Source organism: Panthera uncia (assembly GCF_023721935.1).
Source record: "Panthera uncia isolate 11264 chromosome A3 unlocalized genomic scaffold, Puncia_PCG_1.0 HiC_scaffold_12, whole genome shotgun sequence".
In the NCBI taxonomy this organism is placed as follows: Eukaryota; Metazoa; Chordata; class Mammalia; order Carnivora; family Felidae; genus Panthera; species Panthera uncia.
The window spans coordinates 6,348,001-6,368,522 of NW_026057579.1; the positions used below are offsets into that span (position 1 = coordinate 6,348,001).

Here is a 20,522-nt window from a genome sequence, read left to right on the forward strand (position 1 = left end):
GTACTTTGCTCCAAGATAATTGCCAACTGTTGAAACACAGTAATAGTAATACTACAGAATAGTAATGAATATAATCCTGACTTCCCACTAACAAATATCTTCAAATTAATTTACATTAATGACCTAGTCTATGGTTTGACACAATTTTTAGGTGTAAGATAAAACACTATGCAGTTACAAATTACTAAAAAACATAAAAAATGTTAGCTAACTAAAGACTCAATTCAAACTCTCATCTGAACCCTATTAAAAATTATATAAAATAGATATGCATGTTGTTATGGGTTGGATTTTATGTCCACATCATCTCATTATGTCAAAAAGCAAGAAAGTCCTCAAAAGAATGATGGGAACATATCAAAAGAATGCAGAAGCTAGCATGAATGGGCATCCACTAGCCAAAATGGGGCCAATGTGAGCATCAAAATAAATAATGGATTAGAACCCATTGAAAAAAATAGGATACCTGAGTCCATACAGAGATAAATAAACCAATAAACTGAAAGTCCAATGAGGAACAGAATATTTACAAAGCTTCAAAGCACCTCCTACAAAATACTTACTAATGACAACAAAAAAAATTTAAGTACTTTTACAGTGCAGAAGCCAGGTAGAGACAACACCTTAATCAAATGATCAAAGTGGTCATCAGTAATAGTACATTTCAAAGATATGCGCCACGTGACAGGATGCAATGAAACAAAATACAGTTTTTCACCTTTGTGGCATTTGTGCCAAGGATGCAGGGCTTGAATTGAATCAGGAGGAAACGTCAAATTAAGGAACATTCTACAAAACAACGGGCCTGTAATCTTATAAAGTATCAAGATCATAAAACCCAAGAAAAGACTAGACAACTAGAAGACTAAAGAGACATGACAACTAAATGCAATATTTGATTCTGAACTGGATCTTTTTGCTATAAAAGACATTATTAAGACAATTAGCAAAATTTGAATGGGTCTGAGGATTAGATAGTAGTAATGTATCAATATTAATTTCCTACTTTTCTTAGCTGTAGAATGGTTATGTAGGAGAATGACTTTGTTTATAGGATGTATATAAAGTTATATATAAAACATTTTTTTAATGTTTATTCATTTTTGAGAGAGTGAGAGAGTGTGCGCGAGTGGGGGAAGGGGAGAGGGGGGGAGGGGGGGAGGGAGGGAGGGAGAGAGAGGGAGAGAGAGGGAGAGAGGGAGAGAGAGAGAATCTGAAGTAGGCTGCAGGCTCCAAGCTGTCAGCACAGAGCCCGACATGGGGCTCGAACCCACAAGCTATGAAATCATGACCTGAACTGAAGTCAGACACTCAACCAACCCAGGTGCCCCTAAAGTTATATATAATTAAGTTCAACAACTAAATTCTCAAAATGTTATGAGCATGAAGACCGACACCCCACCACCTCTTGGGCTAGAGTAATGTTGCAAATACATGCCTACAGAGGTCAGGCAATAAAATACCTGAAACAAGCTAGGTGTAAGGTAAGGACTGAGGCTGCTTATCTGACATACCACTTCGTGCATATATAGATCATGTGGAATGCAAGCCCACAAGGGCAAGATCATTCCATTTTTTCAAGAGAAACCAGAGACCCAGATTTTTATGTGAAATTTCCCAATTTTTAAAACACTCAAAAGTGCCAAACAAAACATGTCTGTCGGCTAAATTTGAACCACAGCTGCCTCAGGCCCAAAGGCATGTTTCTCAAACTGAGACCTAGGGATAAAAGGAAACCACATGATATACATGGAACATATTCTTACAGCCACAGTTTTATCCCATGAGTTTGCCTGGAATTTTCAGAGAGAGGAGACATTTCTATACTTTTAAAATGCTGTATTATGGAATTTAATGCAAAGTTCATATGATTTTTTAGTAATTTCAAACTTACAGAAAAGCTATAAGAACAAGAATAACACAAAAAATAGCCATACAGCTTTTACCAATTTCACCTATTGTTAACATTTTACTCATCTTTATTCGCACATGAGCCTCCTCCCTCCTTGCATATACATATACGTGATTATGCACATGCATTACAAATACAGATATACATATAAAAAACACACATACATATTACATAACTTTTTCTGAACCATTTGAGAATAACTTACATATACCATGGCTCTTTATCCTTAAAAACTTCTGTGTTTCCTAAGGAAAAAAAAAAAAATACTCCCTTCCATAACCTTAGGATAGTGAAAACCTTCAGTAAAGGTTTTTATCTAATCTGCCATCTGCAGTCCAATTTTATCTTATCTACCATCCATAGTCCAATTTTGTCAAATGATCCAATGATACCCTTTATAGCATTTTCCCTTCTACTGTAAGATCCAGTCTAGGATCACATATTGCAATAGCTGTCATGTCTCTTTACTCTCCTTTAATCTGAACATTCCACAGCCTTTCTTTGTGTAATTAAAAAAACAAACAAACAAAAAAACCACAAAACCAGTCTTTCCACCATTTAAAAAAAATAGGATGCTTCCCAATTCAGAGTTCACTCAAGATTAGATTCAGGTTATCCATTCGTGGATGGAGAACTACATAAACGATTTGTTCTCAGGACATTATATTCAGAGGCACACGATGTCCACTAGTGCTATTCATTTTGATCACATGCTTAAGGTAGTGTCTGATTTCACCACTATAGAGTGTAGAGTATAGAGTTACTATTTTTCCCCCTTTGAAATTAAAGAGCAATATATGGGGAGATATTTAAGACTATGCAAAACAACCTGCTCCTCATCAAATATCGCCTTAGATTTAGTTATCTATCAATGATTGGCTATACTCCCAGGTCCCTCAGGTGTAGTGCTCACTTCCTCTACTTTAGGAGCATCAATACAATGGTTTGAGTGCAAGACTAGAATATTAGGCCAAGCTTCTAGGAAAAAAATGTATTTGAGCCATGCCTTAAAGACCGAATATACATTTTTTTTTTTTCTTGAGAGAGAGAGAGAGAGAGAGAGAGAGAGAGAGAGAGAAGTGAGCTGGGGAGAGGGGCAGAGAAAGAGGACGAGAGAGAGAGAGAGAGAGAGAGAGAGAAGGAGAGAGAATCTTAAGGCAGGCTCCATGCTCACTCCCTGCAGAGCCTGACATGGGGCTCAATCCCATAACCCTGGGATCATGACCTGAGCTAAAATCAAGAGTCAGACACCCAACTGACTGAGCTGCCTAGGCACCCCCCGCCACCAAAGACTGGATAGATTTCAAATATCTACTGAGGTGGAGAACCAGTCAAGACACAAACAACTTCATCAGGAAAGCTAAAAAAACACAACATGGTGAATCCTTCTGCAAAGTAAAAAATATACCCTAGCCTAACAGTTTTATAAAACCATATTTCTACATACTGAGTTTGCCTGAATTACACTGATTCTAGAACTATAGATATATTTTACTGCTATTGATACTAACTATATTCCAATCATTATATCCAGATCCTAAAAACTTTTGGAAAACAGAGCACACAGTTCATTACAACCACTTCTGATGTTCATCCAACTTTTCATATGGATGTCAACCTTCTCACCTAGTCTCTCAAAGATCAGGATCAGCCACTAAAAGTATATATTTCATCTGACTGTGACCCATAGTAAGAAATAAATTTTACACTGCAACCTACAGCAAACATACACAACCGAAATGAAAAGCTTCTTGAAGCGGTATCATGTGAAGCATTGATATCTTATAATCTTTTTTTTTCCTCCTCCTCCTTTTTCTTCTCAATGTTGGTCTTGATCCCAAATAAATTTCTAAGTCCATAATTATAAGTCATGCACAAGACCTACATTTGAAAAACACTACCCTAGGGGTGCCTGGGTGACTCAGTGGGTTAAGGGGCTGAGGCTCAGGTCATGATCTTGCAGTTTGTGAGTTCAAGGCTGGTGTCGGGGCTCTGTGCTGACAGCTCAGCTTCAGATTCTGTGTGTGTGTGTGTGTGTGTCTCTCTCTCTCTGCCCCACCCCCCCACGCTCTCTCTCTCAAAAAATAAACAAATATTAAAAAAAAATTTTTTTTTTAAAGAAAGAAAAACGCTACCCTAGAACCTGGCATGGAGTTCTTTACCAGATTAGATTCCCAACAAAGTCTGGGACAAAGTTTTCACTCACTTCAGGTGAAACAAGAAAAATAAGAACACAATGAGTGATTTTTTTAAAGGACTCTATTCTGAGATTGTATATAATTTTTTCATCTTCAAAAGCTCTTTCTTTTATGAAACAATGGTGAAAGTGAAGGTTGTAAGTTGTCCATCATATACTGGTCCCCTAATTTTTTCCCCACATTTTGCTGGATCATAAAATCTCCAATGTTGTGCTGTGAGCTTTCAAAGACACACAAGAGTGTTAGTCTTCAATGGGTTTATAATTTGGCTGGAGAAACTAATAATAATTCTAAGACTCGTCATAATTATTTCTACCTTATAAGAAGAAATATCCCGTGATAAGTCCCCTAAGAATGCTCTTAGGATAAAAGTTCACTACTTTGGGCTGGGAATGAATGAAAGGGAACAAACAAGGAAAGGCATTTAGAAAGGAAACAGTATTTGAGTTGGGCCTTGAAGGGTACTGAGAAATAGTCACAGGGATGAAAAAGCACCAAAATTTGGGGAACAAGACACAGGTCATCTTTGGCCAGAGCTTAAGACTGTCCAAGGAGATAATGGAGGACCTAGAGAACAAGGCTAACTTGTTTGAATTCGGTCATCAGGGCAATGAAGCGGAGAGAGTGAATGGCACAATCATAGCATTGCCTTAGGAATATTAACCTGAAGCCCCCCTCCTCCGACCCCATATAAAATAAACTGGACAAGGTGGAAATTCTTTAGGCTATGCAATAATCCAAACACGGAATAATTAAGTATTTGAACTGTAGCTGGGGAAAAGGAAAGCAAGGGATGAGAAAAGGGGACAAGAATTGAAAAGTCCCAGAAGACATTTTAATGTGGCAGGCAAAAATGGCAAGGGATCAAACATGGTTCTGATATTTCAAGGCTGGATGATACAGACAATGGATAATAAGGAAAAGAAGCTGATTTAGAGGAAGAGGAGTTCAGATTCAGGATATGTTAGATGCAGGAGTAGGTTATAAAGAGTTAGTAGTAGGGTACAGAAAAGAATATTGAACTCCATCAGAAAAATCAGAGTTCAGGGCACTTGGGTGGCTCAGTCAGTTAAGTGTCCCATTCTTGGTTTAGGTTCAGATCATAATCTCACAGTTTGTGAGTTTGAGCCCTGAGATTGGCTCCATGCTGAGACTGAGAGTGTGGAGCCTGATTGGGATTCTCTCTCCCGGCTCTCTACCCTCCCCCACTTGCACTTTCTCTCAAAATAAACTTTAAAAAAAAGAAAAAGAAAAATCGGAGTTCAAGTGGAAAAAAATGGTCAGTATCCAAAAAAAGCAAAAAAACAAAAACACAACAAAACTGGATCTATAGTATGATTTTAACTGTGTAAAAAATTAGGCATAGAGGGGTGCCTGGGTGGCTCAGTCAGTTAAGCGTCCGACTTCAGCTCAGGTCATGATCCTGCGGTCCATGAGTCCAAGCCCCGCACTGGCTCTGTGCTGACAGCCCAGATCCTGGAGCCTGCTTCGGATTCTGTGTCTCCCTCTCTCTCTGACCCTCCCTGCTCGCTCTTGCTCTCTGTCTCTCAAAAATAAATAAACATTAAAAAAAAAAAATTAGGCATAGAAAAAGACTAAAAACAAGTATATCAACATGTTAACATCGGCTGCATACAGATGAGCTAAAGGAAAGATCATTTATTTTTCTTTCTTCTTTGTATTGTGTTTTCACTGGATACAAAGTCAACAAATTAGCCACCCCCCAAAAAAAAGTAAGAAAGGAAAAAGAAACACCTGGATTCAAATAGTCTTTTTTTAAAAAATCACAAACTCTCTGAACCTGTTTCCTCATCTATAAAAGGAGAATAATTTCTTCTCTCCCAAGATTAGTGTGAAGATTAAGTGAGATAAAGTACTTGTAAATTATAAAGCAATATGCAATCTTAAGACATTATAATAGTCTGAGAGAGCTAAAATTACAGGACAAGAGATCATACACAGATACAGAAATAAACTCCAGATTTGAGAATCTTCCATACTGAGGTTATAGCTGAAGTGGATTACTTCCTTAGACTTATTAAAAGTCTTAGAACCTACACATTTCAAAATAAAAATGTTCTTCTCAAATTTCTTAGGAATACTGAAGTTTTACATGCTATAGAAATAGACTCCTAGACATAAAATTAAGACAATACTTTTCCTACATGTTACTCAAACATAAGGTGGAAAAGACCTAGTAATTTCACTCCATTTGGACAGCTAAATAAATTATTTCATTGTCTTAAAAAGCCAGGCTCTATAGAGGTACATTTAGCAATCTCCACATGTTCTGTCTCGGAAGTTACATGCTTTATACATAGCGCAGCATTCTAAATGGTGTTTCTCCTCTCTAGTCCCATTTCTGGTCCTTCCTCATGCTTAAACATCTCTGGGTATCTATTTAAAACCAGAGAGTAAACTCCTAAAGGACAAGAAGCATGTCTTATATTTGTCCTTCCCATAAGAACAACCAAGTACAGTACTGGTCACAAAACAGGTACTAACCCATATGCATACTAAGAAATACTCTAAGCTCATGTCACAGATGTTGTAGTAACCACGTAAGAGTTACTATTCATTTCTTATATAACTTAAGCCTATTTTAAGCCCTTCAAGAGACAACTAATAAATAAAAAGTTCCCCAATATTGTATGAGAAACATTTTTATGTGAATAAACAGTGCTTAAGACTAGATTAATACTTAAAAATCACATACTGCACTGTTTCTTTAAGAGTATATATGAGATGAAAATAGTTCTAATATTGTGATGTTAAGATTGTTTTCTTAAAATATTTAATAAATGGAAGCACACTGCTATTGTTTGTTCATATACCCTGTCCCAAAATGTAAGATTTCTTACAGATACTAACCCTACTTTCATTTACTGACATTTTTATTTTTAAAAACTTTTGAGTTTTGTTTTTTAACCTTTGGAGCAGAAAGTTAAAACTGATACGGTTAACTACAGGCTTTTTTTTTTTTTTTTTTTTAAGTATAAGCACTGACAAACCCCTAGGCTAATTCCAAGATAAAAGTCTTAAAATTAAAACCTTTGTGGGGTGCCTGAGTGTTTCAGTTGGTTCAGCATACGACTTCGGCTCAGGTCATGATCTCACGGTTCCTGGGTTCAAGCCCCACGTTGGGCTCTGTGCTGACGGCTGAGAGCCTGGAACCTGCTTTGGATTCTGTGTCTCCCTCTCTTTCTGCCCCTCCCCTGCTCATGCTCTGTCTTTCTCTCAAAAATGAATTAAACATTAAAAAAAATACCTTTGTTATGAAAAAGAGATGCTAAAAAAGACTAAGGATGAAATGCACCTAAGTAAGTCTGGGCGCGGGGTGGGAGGGCTAAGTGGGTGTGTGTGGGTGTGTGTGTGTGTGTGTGTGTGTGTGTGTGTGTGTAGTAATTTGAAGGCAGGATATCAAGATAGATTGTTCAGGGTACTCCCCCCCCACCCTAATTTTTTTTTTTTTTAAATTGTTTCCAAAGTAGCTGCCTTTTTAAATTACCATAGTCTGTGAACTAAAAGATTCTATGCCTAAGGGAAATTCCAGAGTACAAGCACCTGCCAGCCAAACTGCCTAAAATTCAGCGGCGGCAGAGATTAAAAGCATCCTTTACTTTTTATGTAAAACAAAAAGTAATACAACAGGTATATAATTTCAATGTGACACATATAACATAACCAATCCCCTAACACTGCTCTCAACAATTTCAAAAACCACTACAGTTTTAATTGCCATTGTACATCTTATAAAATGCATATAATAGTGTTTTCCTTATCTAAACACTCAACCATTATGGGTACAGTTTGAATTTTAAGATTTCCACTTTACAAATGGATCTTATTATTCAGCAGAAGACTCCCTTAAATAATCAGCTTCTCTGGAATCATTCTGTTTATAAAGCACCTAACTTTTCTGCTTATATAAGTGTAGTTTTCTCACATTTTTTTTTCAAGAACCCATCTGGTATACAAAAGGAGATATACATGTATACCTCCTTGAGAATAAATAAATGCTTTCAATACTTGTGGCCCCAGAGGAACTTCACATGTTTCAAATTGTTTAGTTTAAAAAAAAAAGTTTTAAACACCTTCTAGAATACAAGTGCTTGCCTTTACATTCATGGCTCTCTTAATGATAAAATAAGGATCAATGTAAGCTCTAGACTAAATGAACTGCAGGGAACAGAAACAAGCAATTTGGCAAGAGCTAAGCAAAGCTCTGTTTAAAGACTACCAGTAAAATATACCAGCGTTACCCCTCCCCCACCCCTCATCCCTTAGAGGTTTCAATTAAGATGGGGCCTAGTTTTGCTCTTACAAGGGGGACAGAAAGAGAAAGCACAGAACTCCTGTTGAAAACTAGCTTCATCAGGAGCAGCTTCAGAAATACTTCCAGGAACCATTTCTTTCCTTCTCTGTTGACAGAGGTTCCTCTCTTTAGAGAGAGGCATCTCCCCTGCAGCTGATCAACACCATATCTAAAGAAAAGTCTCATCCACTCAAGGACGGCATCAAATGAATACAAAAAATATCTACCGTTGGGGTCCGCTATAAAACTCTATGAAAAGTGAAGCCCCAACAACGGTTCATCTTCATAGTCCAATCTCTCATATCAGTTGCCTCATGAATTGGATAAGAAGGGATAAAGTTATTTAACAAGGCGTATCTACTGTTTCAAAATAAACTTAAGTGCCCCCAATTGGTAAGAAAGACTCCCTCAAAACACTTAGAGAAAATGAAGCCTTGGCAAGCCTTCCACAAGTCCTTGGAATCAAAAAGAAAAGAAATAAAGGCGGATTTCTACTGAGTAGTCACCCACCATTCCTAAAAGCTGAGGAGCCGACAATGCAGCGATATCTCAGTCCCACATCTCCCACTATGCTCAATTTTTGCCCTAGTATACGATCACTTCTTTGTGAACATATAGGACAAGTCTTTCAGTCATGATTAGCGAATAAATGCACCCATGAGGCTTAAAAAAAAAAAATTTAAAAAGCAGTGAAAAATTGATGCCTCTTTAAAAGGAGTCAAGAATGAAACAACCTCACTATGTAAGGAATTATAAGACATCAAAGGTTAGATAATGGGCAACAGGTGCCTTTGGGAGGAAAGAGAAACACTCAGTTGTCTCCTATTTTAGGATTTCCACTCTCACAGCACTCTAGTGTGTGTTTTTCTTTTCTTCCCATAGAGGGTCAGGGCCAAAATTATGGTTTTTACTATTTAATACCAGTAATGGGTCCAATGCTCTTCGACTAACTTTTTTACTTTAGATTTAAAAAATTCATCTAATCCCAACATGGCTGAATAAAGTATGGCCTATGGCCAGATCATGCACTGATCCATGAACACTCACCAAGCAGGGATTTATTATCAAGAAATGCAAAAGAAAGGCTTCTAAAGACAAACTACCTCCACATAAAACACTGAAAATATAAATCCAGCAGCAGGTATCACATAACTGCAGAATCAGCCAAAGCAGAAACTGTTTCTCTCACCATCCTAACAGTTGAGCTCAATCTTTACAGTAACCAGATTCCAATGGCCTCAAAGAATAGTAATTCCAGACACAGATTATAGGGCAGTTGAGTACCAGCCTCTAGTTCTGATTCCCTTAGTTACAAAATTTACTACCTTTATTCTGGTGAAAGGGAACACTGGAAGGATACTGCAGCCTACTTAATAACCTCTTCCATTCCACAAAGACAACATATTCCAAAAATGGAGAATCCTTTCTTTCCCTGACAGAGGCCCCCTTTCCTATGGATTCACTGGGCAGGATTACTTCTCCCCAGCATGCTCGCAGAGCCAGAAAATACTTCTGCTTTCACTCTTCTTTTAAAGAGGGTCCCCCAACACAGATGCACCTCTTCCTTTCCTGTATTAAGCAAATGATGCTTCAGTGCTTCTAGTTCTCTCCACCACTGCAAAATGTTCAGAGAAGTGGAAGGAGAGAAGGGAAGTTGTCAGACACCGAAAGATACTTAAAAGCAGCCTCCAAATTTAAAGTGAAGACTGAGGGGGGGGGTGCCCTCTTCCTGAAGAGGGAATGAGGGTCCGTACCCTAAAAAGGGACCCTCTGCGTGGGTGAGGGGTGCCTCCACTCTGAAAGAGAGTTCAGTATGTGGAAAGGGGGAGGAATGTTGTGCCCTGAAGCGAGGTCAGGGTTTCAGAAAGGGGTGCTCCAACCCTGAAGATGGGTCTGTGGGGGGAGCCGTGAGTGTATGGGAGGGGGGTACCAGTTACTGGGGGGGGGGGGGGCTCTCTGAGAGAGGGGGTTTCCACTTTGGGGAAGGAGGGCCCTGCACTGAAGGGGACGCTGGGAGGAAGGGAGGGTCTTGCTGGGGAGGGCTGGGCATGGGGGAGGGGAGGGGTTCTGAGTCCACCAGAGCCAGTAGAGGGGCGGCAGCCTCGAGGGGAACATGTGCAGTGGAACTACTACCATCCCCAGGGGCAGGGTGGAGAGCAGGGCCTGGGCTGTGTTTGGACAGAACAAGGCTCCCACCCTGCGCAGAAGCCGGAGGAGTCCCCAGCCGTACTCACCGAGGCTGCCGGCGAAACCGTCCATCTTGCGGGGAAAGCGCCGGGCTCGGGGCTCAGCGGGGCGGGCACTTCATTCAGCGGACCGACAGACTGGCCAACGCTGAGCCTGACCCGCTCACTCTCTAGGTCGCCCGGCTCGACTCCTAGCCCCCGCCTCCGTCGTCCGTCGGTCCGTCCGCCCCGGGACAGTCAGCCGCGGCCGCCCGGGCCACTTCTCCGTCAGGTTGAGAGCCGCACCGCTCCGCCGCCTGCCCGGCCTCCCTCCCAGGCAGCAGCCGTGAACGCCGCGCCGCGCCCCGCCCCCGCGCCCGCGCGCAGCGGTAGCTCCGCCCCCGCGCACGCCGTCACGCTTCCGACTCCGCCTCCCACGTGACAACACGGAGGCGGGGGCTTGTCGACCCTTCCCTCTCACCTTGCTTCGGCCTCGGGTTCCTGCCTCCTGGAGCCGGAATAGTGGCTGCGCTTGCGCAGTGGTCCTGCCGAGGGCGTAGGACTTGGGTCTTGAAGCTGGTTACGAATAGGTGGCGATAAGGGGTGTCCTCAGGCCTGAGATTCTCAGGAGCATCGAGGGACTCTCTCTCGTAGCCCCCAGGGAGCCTGCGGAGTACCCCTGGAGCCCAAGTCTAGAACCCCTTGGACAAAAGATGGTAACCCCGTGGGTCCTACGAGGACACCAAGGAGGCAACCAAGATGTGGGAGGATTCCCTTCCTCGGGTTCTCCCTCTGTCCCAGTAGGGGATATATGGGGCAAGTGTTCCTAACTCAAGGCCACCACCAATGCTAGGGCTCAAGACAAACTGGAGACAAGGAATGTTAGTGCTGGATAAGACCCTTGCCTCCTTTTCAGGGAGGACACTGAGCCTTAGAAAGGACGTGATCTGCCCAAGGTCATGGAGCCTGGTCGAAGCAGAGCTAGAACTCAGACTTCCTTACTTCCCCTGATGTTCTTTGCACCAGAGTTGCAAAGCAACCCCTTACAGGGCATAACATAGGACTGCCTACTAATGAACTCTAACAAAGGGTTTTTAGTAAAGTAAGCCTGAGTTCTCAGCCCAATTCCATGTGACTCAGTAAGGTGAGCGTCAAGTCTCTAAACTTATTTGGGATTCACTTTATTCATTTGCAAAGGGAAGGACTGGACTTGTAACCAAATGATGTACACAACCTTCATCGTCCTCCTGTCTCCCCTGCTCACCCTGTTCTTCATCCTTCTAAAGACCTTCCAGTGGTTTCCAAAGTTCCTCTTGGGACTTGGTTGTGTGGATCAGAGTAATAAAGAGAACTGTGAGGTGCTCATCAACTAAATTGAGGTATACAGCAATTAAGAGCTGAGATAGAGAGGGAGGAATTAGAGTCATTCTAGACAGGTTACAGGTGAAAGGGACAGCCTGAAGAAGGGAGATGAGAAAAAGGAGGTTAGCAACTACCATAATGAGAGGGACTTAGAATTAGATGGTTAAAAGGATTGTTAAACATTTTGTTTCTGTATTGCAGCATACTTCTCCCCCCAGCCCTCGGGGGTGCCTCTTTCAAAATCCCCCCTAAAAATCCTCCCTAAATTACTTTTCATGTCCCTTTTGGATATCAGACCTATATGTCTTCTGAATATCATACCACGTAGAGACAGGCCATTAAGCAGCCAAGATTAGTTGAGGTTACAGACTAAATGGTATCCAGAGTTTCCTCCTGTTTCAAAATTAAATTATTTACCTACTATGGGCATTTTTATACCTGTAAGTTCCTATTAAGCCTAACCACTTAATGTTTGAGAAGCCCCAGTTCTGACAGCTGGTCTTCTGTGTCTGCAAGCTATACTCTCTGCCTTAGGTCAATTAAAAGAATAAGAACTTCCACTGATATACTAGTATACAGATATATATTTTTTAATTCAGAGAAGGAGTCACCTTTTGTGCAGCCCGAAGCTTTTACTATTGGTGGGGCCCTTCTAAAAAAACAAACAAACAAACAAAAAAAATATATATATATATATTCATATATATATGTATACATAAATGTATAAAATTAGGTTAAATGGAGTATTTATTTAGAGAAAAATCACAACAGGTTACACATTTTAAGAAGCCTACAAATACTACAAATCTTACAAAATCAAGAAATATAACATTTAATTACTGGATGTTAACTCCAATTTGTTTTTTACTAAATTTCTCGGTTGCATACTCTGATTATTTCTTCATATGACAACGATTCTTTTTTCTTAATAGATATCTTTTACAGGGATCCTGCTATATAACAGGTTTTATATCCAGATGTTTTATACACCTAACCCTATTCCAGTGTTACACCAGGTCCATGAGATCAGTGTTATGAACATGACAGTGCTTTTTAAATAACTTTTTAAGAGAGGATAAAAAAGATAATTTAGTTTTTCCTCTAGCATGGTTTGTCAAAGTTGTCTTATTATTGGGATGTAGTTGGAATGCATAAAAAACCACTTTGCACACATAGTACAGGTTGTTTCTAGTATTGATGCAGGAATTCTGATGAATTCTATTTCATGCGATTCCCATTTTAAAAAATAAAATAAGTAGGGGTGCCTGGGGGCTCAGTCAGTTGAGTGTCTGACTTTGGCTCAGGTCATGATATCACAGTTTGTAAGTTCGAGCCCCGCATCGGACTTGCTGCTGTCGGCACAGAACCTGCTTTGGATCCTTTGTCCCCCTCTCTCTCTCTGCCCCTCTCCCACTCATTCCCTCTGTCTCTGTCTCTCTCTCAAAGATGAATAAATATTTAAAAAATAATAATTTAAAAGAAAAAAGAAAATAAATAAAATGTATGGTGAATTTTAAATTATGCATACTGTATTTATTATTGAGTATATATTCCTGACTAAACTTCTATTTTATTTGACATCAATGAGAACCAAATATATATCATGTATATAATGATTAGAAGAATATCCCCTGGGCTAACTTCTGGCTTTTTATGTTTCAAACCTTATTTCTCCCACAAGACCCACACACTTTCAGTGCTAGTCGTATGTTCATAGCATATTATGACCCCTAGTCCTACCACCTCCATGACAGGATGCTGGGCAAATTAGTGCAATGGCCCATAGGAATATTCCTGGAATCTATTGCTAAACAAAGGCAGCCAGCAATAATTTAATTAAATGTGACTGTAACCCACGTAAGTATGTCTCATTAAGCCTGACATTAAATGTATCTTCAACTCGGCTTTCTCTTAGCCATATACCGAAACTATCTGAGGCCACTCCAACACCACCTGACATAAAGGGAAATGTGACAAAGGAGAGATGGTAGTGGAAAGACACTTTCCCAGGGCCTTGGAAAAGCCTTGGGAGAGACCTCTAGAGCTTAAGTTTCGTTAACTTCATGATAAATCAGCCTCTGTTTCAGTTACCTTTATTTTTACAAAATTAGCCCATGCTCATCCTAACTAGTGAAGCAACCCCCCCAAAATATATATATATATGTTTATATATATATATGTTTATATATATATTTATAATTATATATATTTATAATTATATATATTTATAATTATATATTTTATATATATATATATATATATATAAATAAAAGGGCAAAGACAGGAAAAACGAAATAAATGCTCATTCAGAAAAAGGACAACTGGGAGGAGAAATATAGTGACCATTTGTCTACAGTAATTCCAGATTTCTGGGATAAGCATAATGCTTACATAACCAGAATGCTGGGATAAGCATTATGAAGGGTAAGGCAAGTTCCTCACTTAAATCTTACTCTTCTTTCCAAGGAATTTCCTTGTTCGTTATACTCCATGGCCTCTGGCTTTGCTATTCTGTGACAGGGTGTTGAGGAACACACCTTCCTCACAGGCTGTTTGGCTCACTTCTTCCTGGTGCAAATATGAGATCCAAAGGTTATTTCCGACTCAAATAATCAAAGGATTTCTTTGAGAACATGATTCCCTCAAAAACTTGGTAGGCTTCTGATCTGTTTTCTTCCAGTGAGCAACATGTGCCAATAACCACACCCATACTTCTTTTCTACACATAATTCTCAAGTATGATTTATGTTTTTCCTTTCCTTTACCAGTTCCTCTCTCTCTGAATTTAATGGGGGTGGGGGCTAATTCAAGCCATTAGACTTGGATGAGAAGACCACACTCTTTTTTTTTTTTTTTTTTAATGCTTATTTATTTTTGAGAGAGGGAGAGAAACAGAGACAGAGCACGGGCAGGGAAGGGACAGAGAGAGAGGGAGACACAGAATCCAAAGCAAACTCCGGGCTCTGAGCTGTCAGCACAGAGCCTGACATGGGGCTCGAACCCACAAACCATGAGATCATGACCTGAGCCAAAGTCAGACGCTTAACAGACTGAGCCACCCAGGCACTGGAGAAGACCACACTCTTAATCAAACCATTGCTGTAGACTGGATCTAAATGGACCTTTGCTGCTGAAAGGTTTTTAACATTTTGTTTCTTATCTGGGTATCTAGAAGTAGTCAGCTTTCTAATCTTCTAGCTTCCAAATTTCTGAACTTCTCTAAGTCTCTTTTATTTCCATTTCCAAATCAGCCAATTCTTGCTTGAGTTTTTCTCTTTCTTGTCATACTTCACTAACGATAGCAAATAGTAGCCAACACACATTACTACTCTAGCTCTTTCCAAAAAACTTCCTCTAGAGCTATAGGCTTACTAGGCAAGTAGTGTGCTACCTTCTGAGCTGCACAGGCAACAGTTGTAGCAAATTTTTTGCCATGACATAACAAAGTTGTCAGGTAATTCTACCTCCAGTTGTTGTTTACACACCATCTCCAAGCTAATTATGAATTCAAGGTCACATGTTTGAGTTATTTTTTTTTTCCTTCTGTATCATTCAACTTCAAGGTTTCTTTTTCTGTGTGAGTCAAGATAAGCTAACTGCTATTACAAACAATCCCCAAATTTCTGTTAGCTTAATATAATCAAATGTTTTCACTCTTATCACTATCCAATGCAGACCATGGGGGGACTCTGCTCCATGAAGTCACTCAAGGACCCAGGCTTCTATCTTGGACTGTACTTTTTCCAGCTAGTGAATGGGAGTAGTAGTGGAACAACATAGAGGATCAATCAGGAAGCTTGGAAGCCCTGGAAGTATGTCTGTCACTTTTACCCACATTCCACGGGCCACATCTTAGGTGCATGAGCACACTTAACTGCAAGGGAGGCTGGGAAGTACAGCCTAACTTTGTAAGCAGAAGGAAAAGAGAAACATTCTGGTGACAGCTAGCCAAAGAGTTCCTGCCATACTTATCTTCATAGCTCTTATCAGAGTTATACTTTTTCATTTACTTCCATGATTATTCAATAAATGCCTCACCCATTATATTATATAGCACAGGGAGAGTTTTTAATTTTTTTTACGTTTATTTATTTTTGATAGAGAGAGACAGAGCACAAGTGGGGGAGGGACAGAGAGAGAAGGAGACACAGAATCCAAAGCAGGCTCCAGCTCCGAGGTGTCAGCACAGAGCCCGATGCGGGGCTCAAACCCACAAACCGCGAGATTATGACCTGAGCCAAAGTCGGACGCTTAACCGAATGAGCCACCCAGGCGCCCCAGGAGAGCTTTTAGAATATAGGAGAGGTAGTGCATCCCCATGGTGATGAGTACAGATTCTGGAATCATACTACTTAGACTAAAATCCCAATGCTACCACTTGATAGGTATGCAACATTCTCTCTGTGCCTCAGTTTTTTCATCTGTGAAATGAAGATGATACCATTTCTAATTCTTAGAGTAATTGAGAAGATACAATTATATAATACATGTAAAGCGCTTAGCACAGGGCCCACTATGTTGTAAGTACATGGTATTAGCTGCTGTTATTATTATAAGTGGGCTTGTGTTGTGTCTGTTTTTGCTTAAACTGTTATACTCAGGGCCTATTACAGAGAAGCTGGTCAATAAATATTTATTAATATTGGACAAACATAGAAGAACTCTGAAAACTAGTCAATCGGAATACATTATTTCAACAACCAATGCCCAACTGTTTTAAAGCAGCCAGTATTAATTTTTCTGTTTTATATTTATCAAATTAGATCTGACAAACTCTGCCATAATAAAATGGAAGATTGAACATAAATCCTTCAAAATGAAAATTTAGCTGGACATTATCATCAAACACACATAACAACCCAAATATACTATATAATTACCAATTACTGGATAGGCATTTAGATTCTTCAAAGGATTTATCTTCAGATTATTTTCTTTTTTTAAACGTATTTATTTTTGAGACACACACACACACACACACACACACACAAAGAGAGAGTGGGGGAGGGACAGAAAGAGGGGGACAGAGGATCTTAAGTGGGCTCCCTACTGACAGCAGAGAGCCCGATATGGGGCTCAGACTCATGAACCGTGAGATCATGACCTAAGCCGAAGTTGGATGCTTAACCGCCTGAGCCACCCAGGTGCCCCTTTAGATTATTTTCAGTACAGAACTCCCCTCCCCCTCACTTTCAGCCCCTCAAGTGCTATTTAATTCAGGCAAATGTAAAATATATGCCATTTTTCAGGAGGCCAATTATTGCAAAAGGCCAACTATAGCTATATCAAATAATACAAATTTAAAACATTCTCTTCGTACATAGAAGCTTGACTCTGCATAGTTACCTTCCCCTCTATGTCAAAAAGAGTTTATGGCTGAAGCAGTTTCACAATACTTTTAAAGACATACAACACCTATTGTCAAAGATTTGAAGAAAAATGAAAGATTTACATACTGATTTGTTTGTTTTGTTCTAATTAGCCAGATGACCTTGAAAGGTAACTATAAACTCTCTTGGCTTCTTGACTTTTGTTTTCTCAGTGTCAGTCTAAGAATACATTGTTTGCGGTCCCCTGTGTCGTTGGTGTGGATCCAACAGCTCTCCAAGGAGTCGCATTGCACGGGGGTTGAGTTGACTGTTCCTGTGACTGTAAACCCCTAAGACCACACTTGAGGGTTTACATAGGGTTTTCTGTTTGTGCCTTGGGTTTTTCGCTCCACTTTGTTTTGGTACCTTAACTCCATTTACAGCCAAATCAGTTTCATGATGTTTATAAAACTTTTTCTGATACCAAATGGAGAAAAGGAAGGGAGGGAAAAAATATTTTTACAAAGTAATAACATTTAAAACTGAGCAGTTTAAATGTTGCTGTTTTTACCTATCTGTTCTTGTTCAAAAGTGGGACATTCCCAGGAAGAGGAAGGTTCTACTTGATTCCTTAAGTGGCCAAAAGCCCCAGCCCAGAATACGCCTCCTACGCCCGAATTCTTGCAATATTATTTCCCAGTTGGTTGAGGCCAAGGCAAAAAGACATCCTTTTAATGGTTGGACACGATCAGGTACTTAAATGATTTCATGTCAGTGTTTTCTTTATTGTTTTACAGTAAAACAACCTTTAGGGGAAAAAAAGTGTCAGTCAAGAATAATGAAGTGTTTTTTGTGTTGTTTTTAGTTTTTAAAAGTATGTTGGGTTTTCCACTCCATTTATTTCATTGTCTTAATGTTATTTTATTTTATTATTTCTATTTTATTTTATTTTTTTAATGTTTGTTTATTTTTGAGAGAGAGCGCACAAGCTGGGGACAGAGAGAGAAGGAGACACAGAATCTGAAGCAGGCTCCAGGCTCTGAGCTGTCAGCACCCCCAACAGGGGGGCTTGAAGCCATGAACCATGAGATCATGACCTGAGCCAAAGCTGGAAGCTTAAATGGCTGAGCCACCCCGGCACCCCTATTTTATTATTAAAATTTTTTTTTCCTGTTTATTTATTTTGAGAGAGAGAGAGGGGGAGACAGAGCACAAGCGGGGGGCGGGGGGGGGGGGGCAGAGACAGAGGAAGAGAGAGAATCCCAAGCAGGCTCTGCACTGTCAGTGCTCGATCCTGCAAACCGCAAGATCACAGCCTGAGCTGAAATCAAGAGCCGAGCATTTAACCAACTGAGCCACCCAGGTGCCCCTTGTTGTCCTAATGTCATTTTAAAGACTAAACCCAATAGTCAAGGAATTGTATAGATTGCCCACATGAACATAAGTATTATAGAGGAAAAAAAAAAACTTAAAAGTTTTCCTTTTGGAAAAAAGAGCGAGCTTCTATGTTTAACATAAGCAGTGTGTGAAAGAGCTCCAAAATCTGTAAGAGGCTAAATGGCAGTGTTGTTCGGGTTCTAACCATAAAGCATGCCCAGGGATAACTTTAAGATTATTGCAAGGGAAAAAAACAAAGAGTGTTGGAGGAGATACCCCAAATTGTTAAACAGTAATTGCCTCTAGGAAATAACATTGGGTGGGGGAAGGCAAAGGTAGAGAGAGATACAAGGGATTTGACTTCTATATGATTTTAATAATATCCTAAATGCGCTCCTTTTTACAAATCATTAAAGATGCAAAAACAAAAAGAAAATATGTTGCAGCGCATATTAATTCACACATTCACCCGCAAACTGTATCTGCAGAGACTGGTTTAAAATATCATGCTTATTAAATAACTGTTTTACTAATCTTGGCATGATTGCTATCTTTCACCTAAGACTTTCCAGACTTACTGACCTCAGAAAAGAATCAAGCAATTAGCAGTCCTGTAAATTCTTGGCAAGAGCTTATGTGAATGAAATCTATCCTGCGGGGATCGCCAAACTTGCCTCACTGAGGGGGTTTGCTGTGTGGATACAAGAGTGAGGGAATGGATGTGGACACACGTTAATGTTAATTGCTCTGATGGTGCCATTCACAACTGGCAGAGAGAAGAGACCCAGCCTGGGCTGTGGAGTTAAATTTTCCTGGTGCCAACCGAGCATTTACACCATGAAGTGGGGCTTAAAACTTTTTGAGATTGTAGAACCAGCTTCAAAATTTCTGTGTGCTAGGGCTTCACCACATTTCTCGGATGTTGGGCAAACCTTAGACATGACAACCAATAATTTTCATCTGTCCACCAAAACTGAACACTTTTCCCCCCACAAGGAATTCATAGCAGCCTCTCACAAAATTGAAATTCTGCAGGGAAATACTTTAAAAGAGCAATGTTATAGTGGAAAGCAGCCAATCGGGGAAATTCAACTCTCAAAATTAATAACACAGGAAGTTCTCTACTTGCAAGTAAAATATTTCCAAAAGGTCATTTGTAAGTCAGCTGTTTGAAATCAGGAACAATGCTATAAATGAGGGTTAGATTGCCAGCCCCCAAAACATGTAGAATACTGATCCCAACCTGCCTGCATTAAAACCACATTGATGGCAACTGACTTAAGGTTTTGAATCAGACAGGTCTGTAATTGAATATTGCCCAGCATAAGCATCTGTGAGTTGATGTTGCAACCTAGATGCAAATTATTAACAACACCATTCTGACTTTCAAAGAGCTTTTGAATGCCCTAGGAGATATGTTTTATTACCCTCACTTTTCAGACCAAAAAAAGGAGCCTCAGGAGTATACAATTAGAATATGGGAAAATCAGGGTTTGAACCCATGTCAATCTGCATCTGAAGGTCAAGCATTTTCACCACCCCAGTTGCCTCGTGGTCTCCTTGGGATTCTTGTTGTGAAGATCCTTGGATGCCAGGCTGAGACATCTATCAACAATGTAGTTTTAGCAGCAAGCGATATGATCAAAGTGTTGTCACAGAAAAATTAACCTGTGGGTGGATAAATTGGAGGAGGCATTGAAAGTGGGGCATGCAATTAGGAGGCTGTTGCAGTGGAGAGGTAGCTGCAGAAAGGTCCAAGAAGAAAAGAGTGTGAAGGAAAACAACAAATGAATGCACAATAAACAAAACCCTCACAGACCTGGATGACTGCCTCGGAAGCTGAGGGAGAGGTGGAGTAAAGGAGATTACTAAGGTGCAGTTCCT

General features: G+C 40.0%; 1 protein-coding gene and 1 long non-coding RNA gene across 2 annotated transcripts in view; both read right to left on the reverse strand.

Moving 5' to 3' along the window:
• Positions 1-10,964, reverse strand: part of EML4 (EMAP like 4) — a 162,762-nt gene extending 151,798 nt beyond the window's left edge. Inside the window, exon 1 of the mRNA XM_049652240.1 lies at positions 10,660-10,964. Within this exon, the coding sequence (XP_049508197.1) occupies positions 10,660-10,684 (25 nt within the window). The 5' untranslated portion in view covers positions 10,685-10,964. The remainder of the gene's footprint in view (positions 1-10,659) is intronic.
• Positions 10,965-19,090: 8,126 nt separating this feature from the next.
• The window catches only part of LOC125937504 (uncharacterized), a 58,797-nt gene continuing 57,365 nt past the window's right edge, over positions 19,091-20,522 (reverse strand). Inside the window, exon 6 of the long non-coding RNA XR_007462404.1 lies at positions 19,091-20,306. This is a non-coding gene — a long non-coding RNA (uncharacterized LOC125937504). The remainder of the gene's footprint in view (positions 20,307-20,522) is intronic.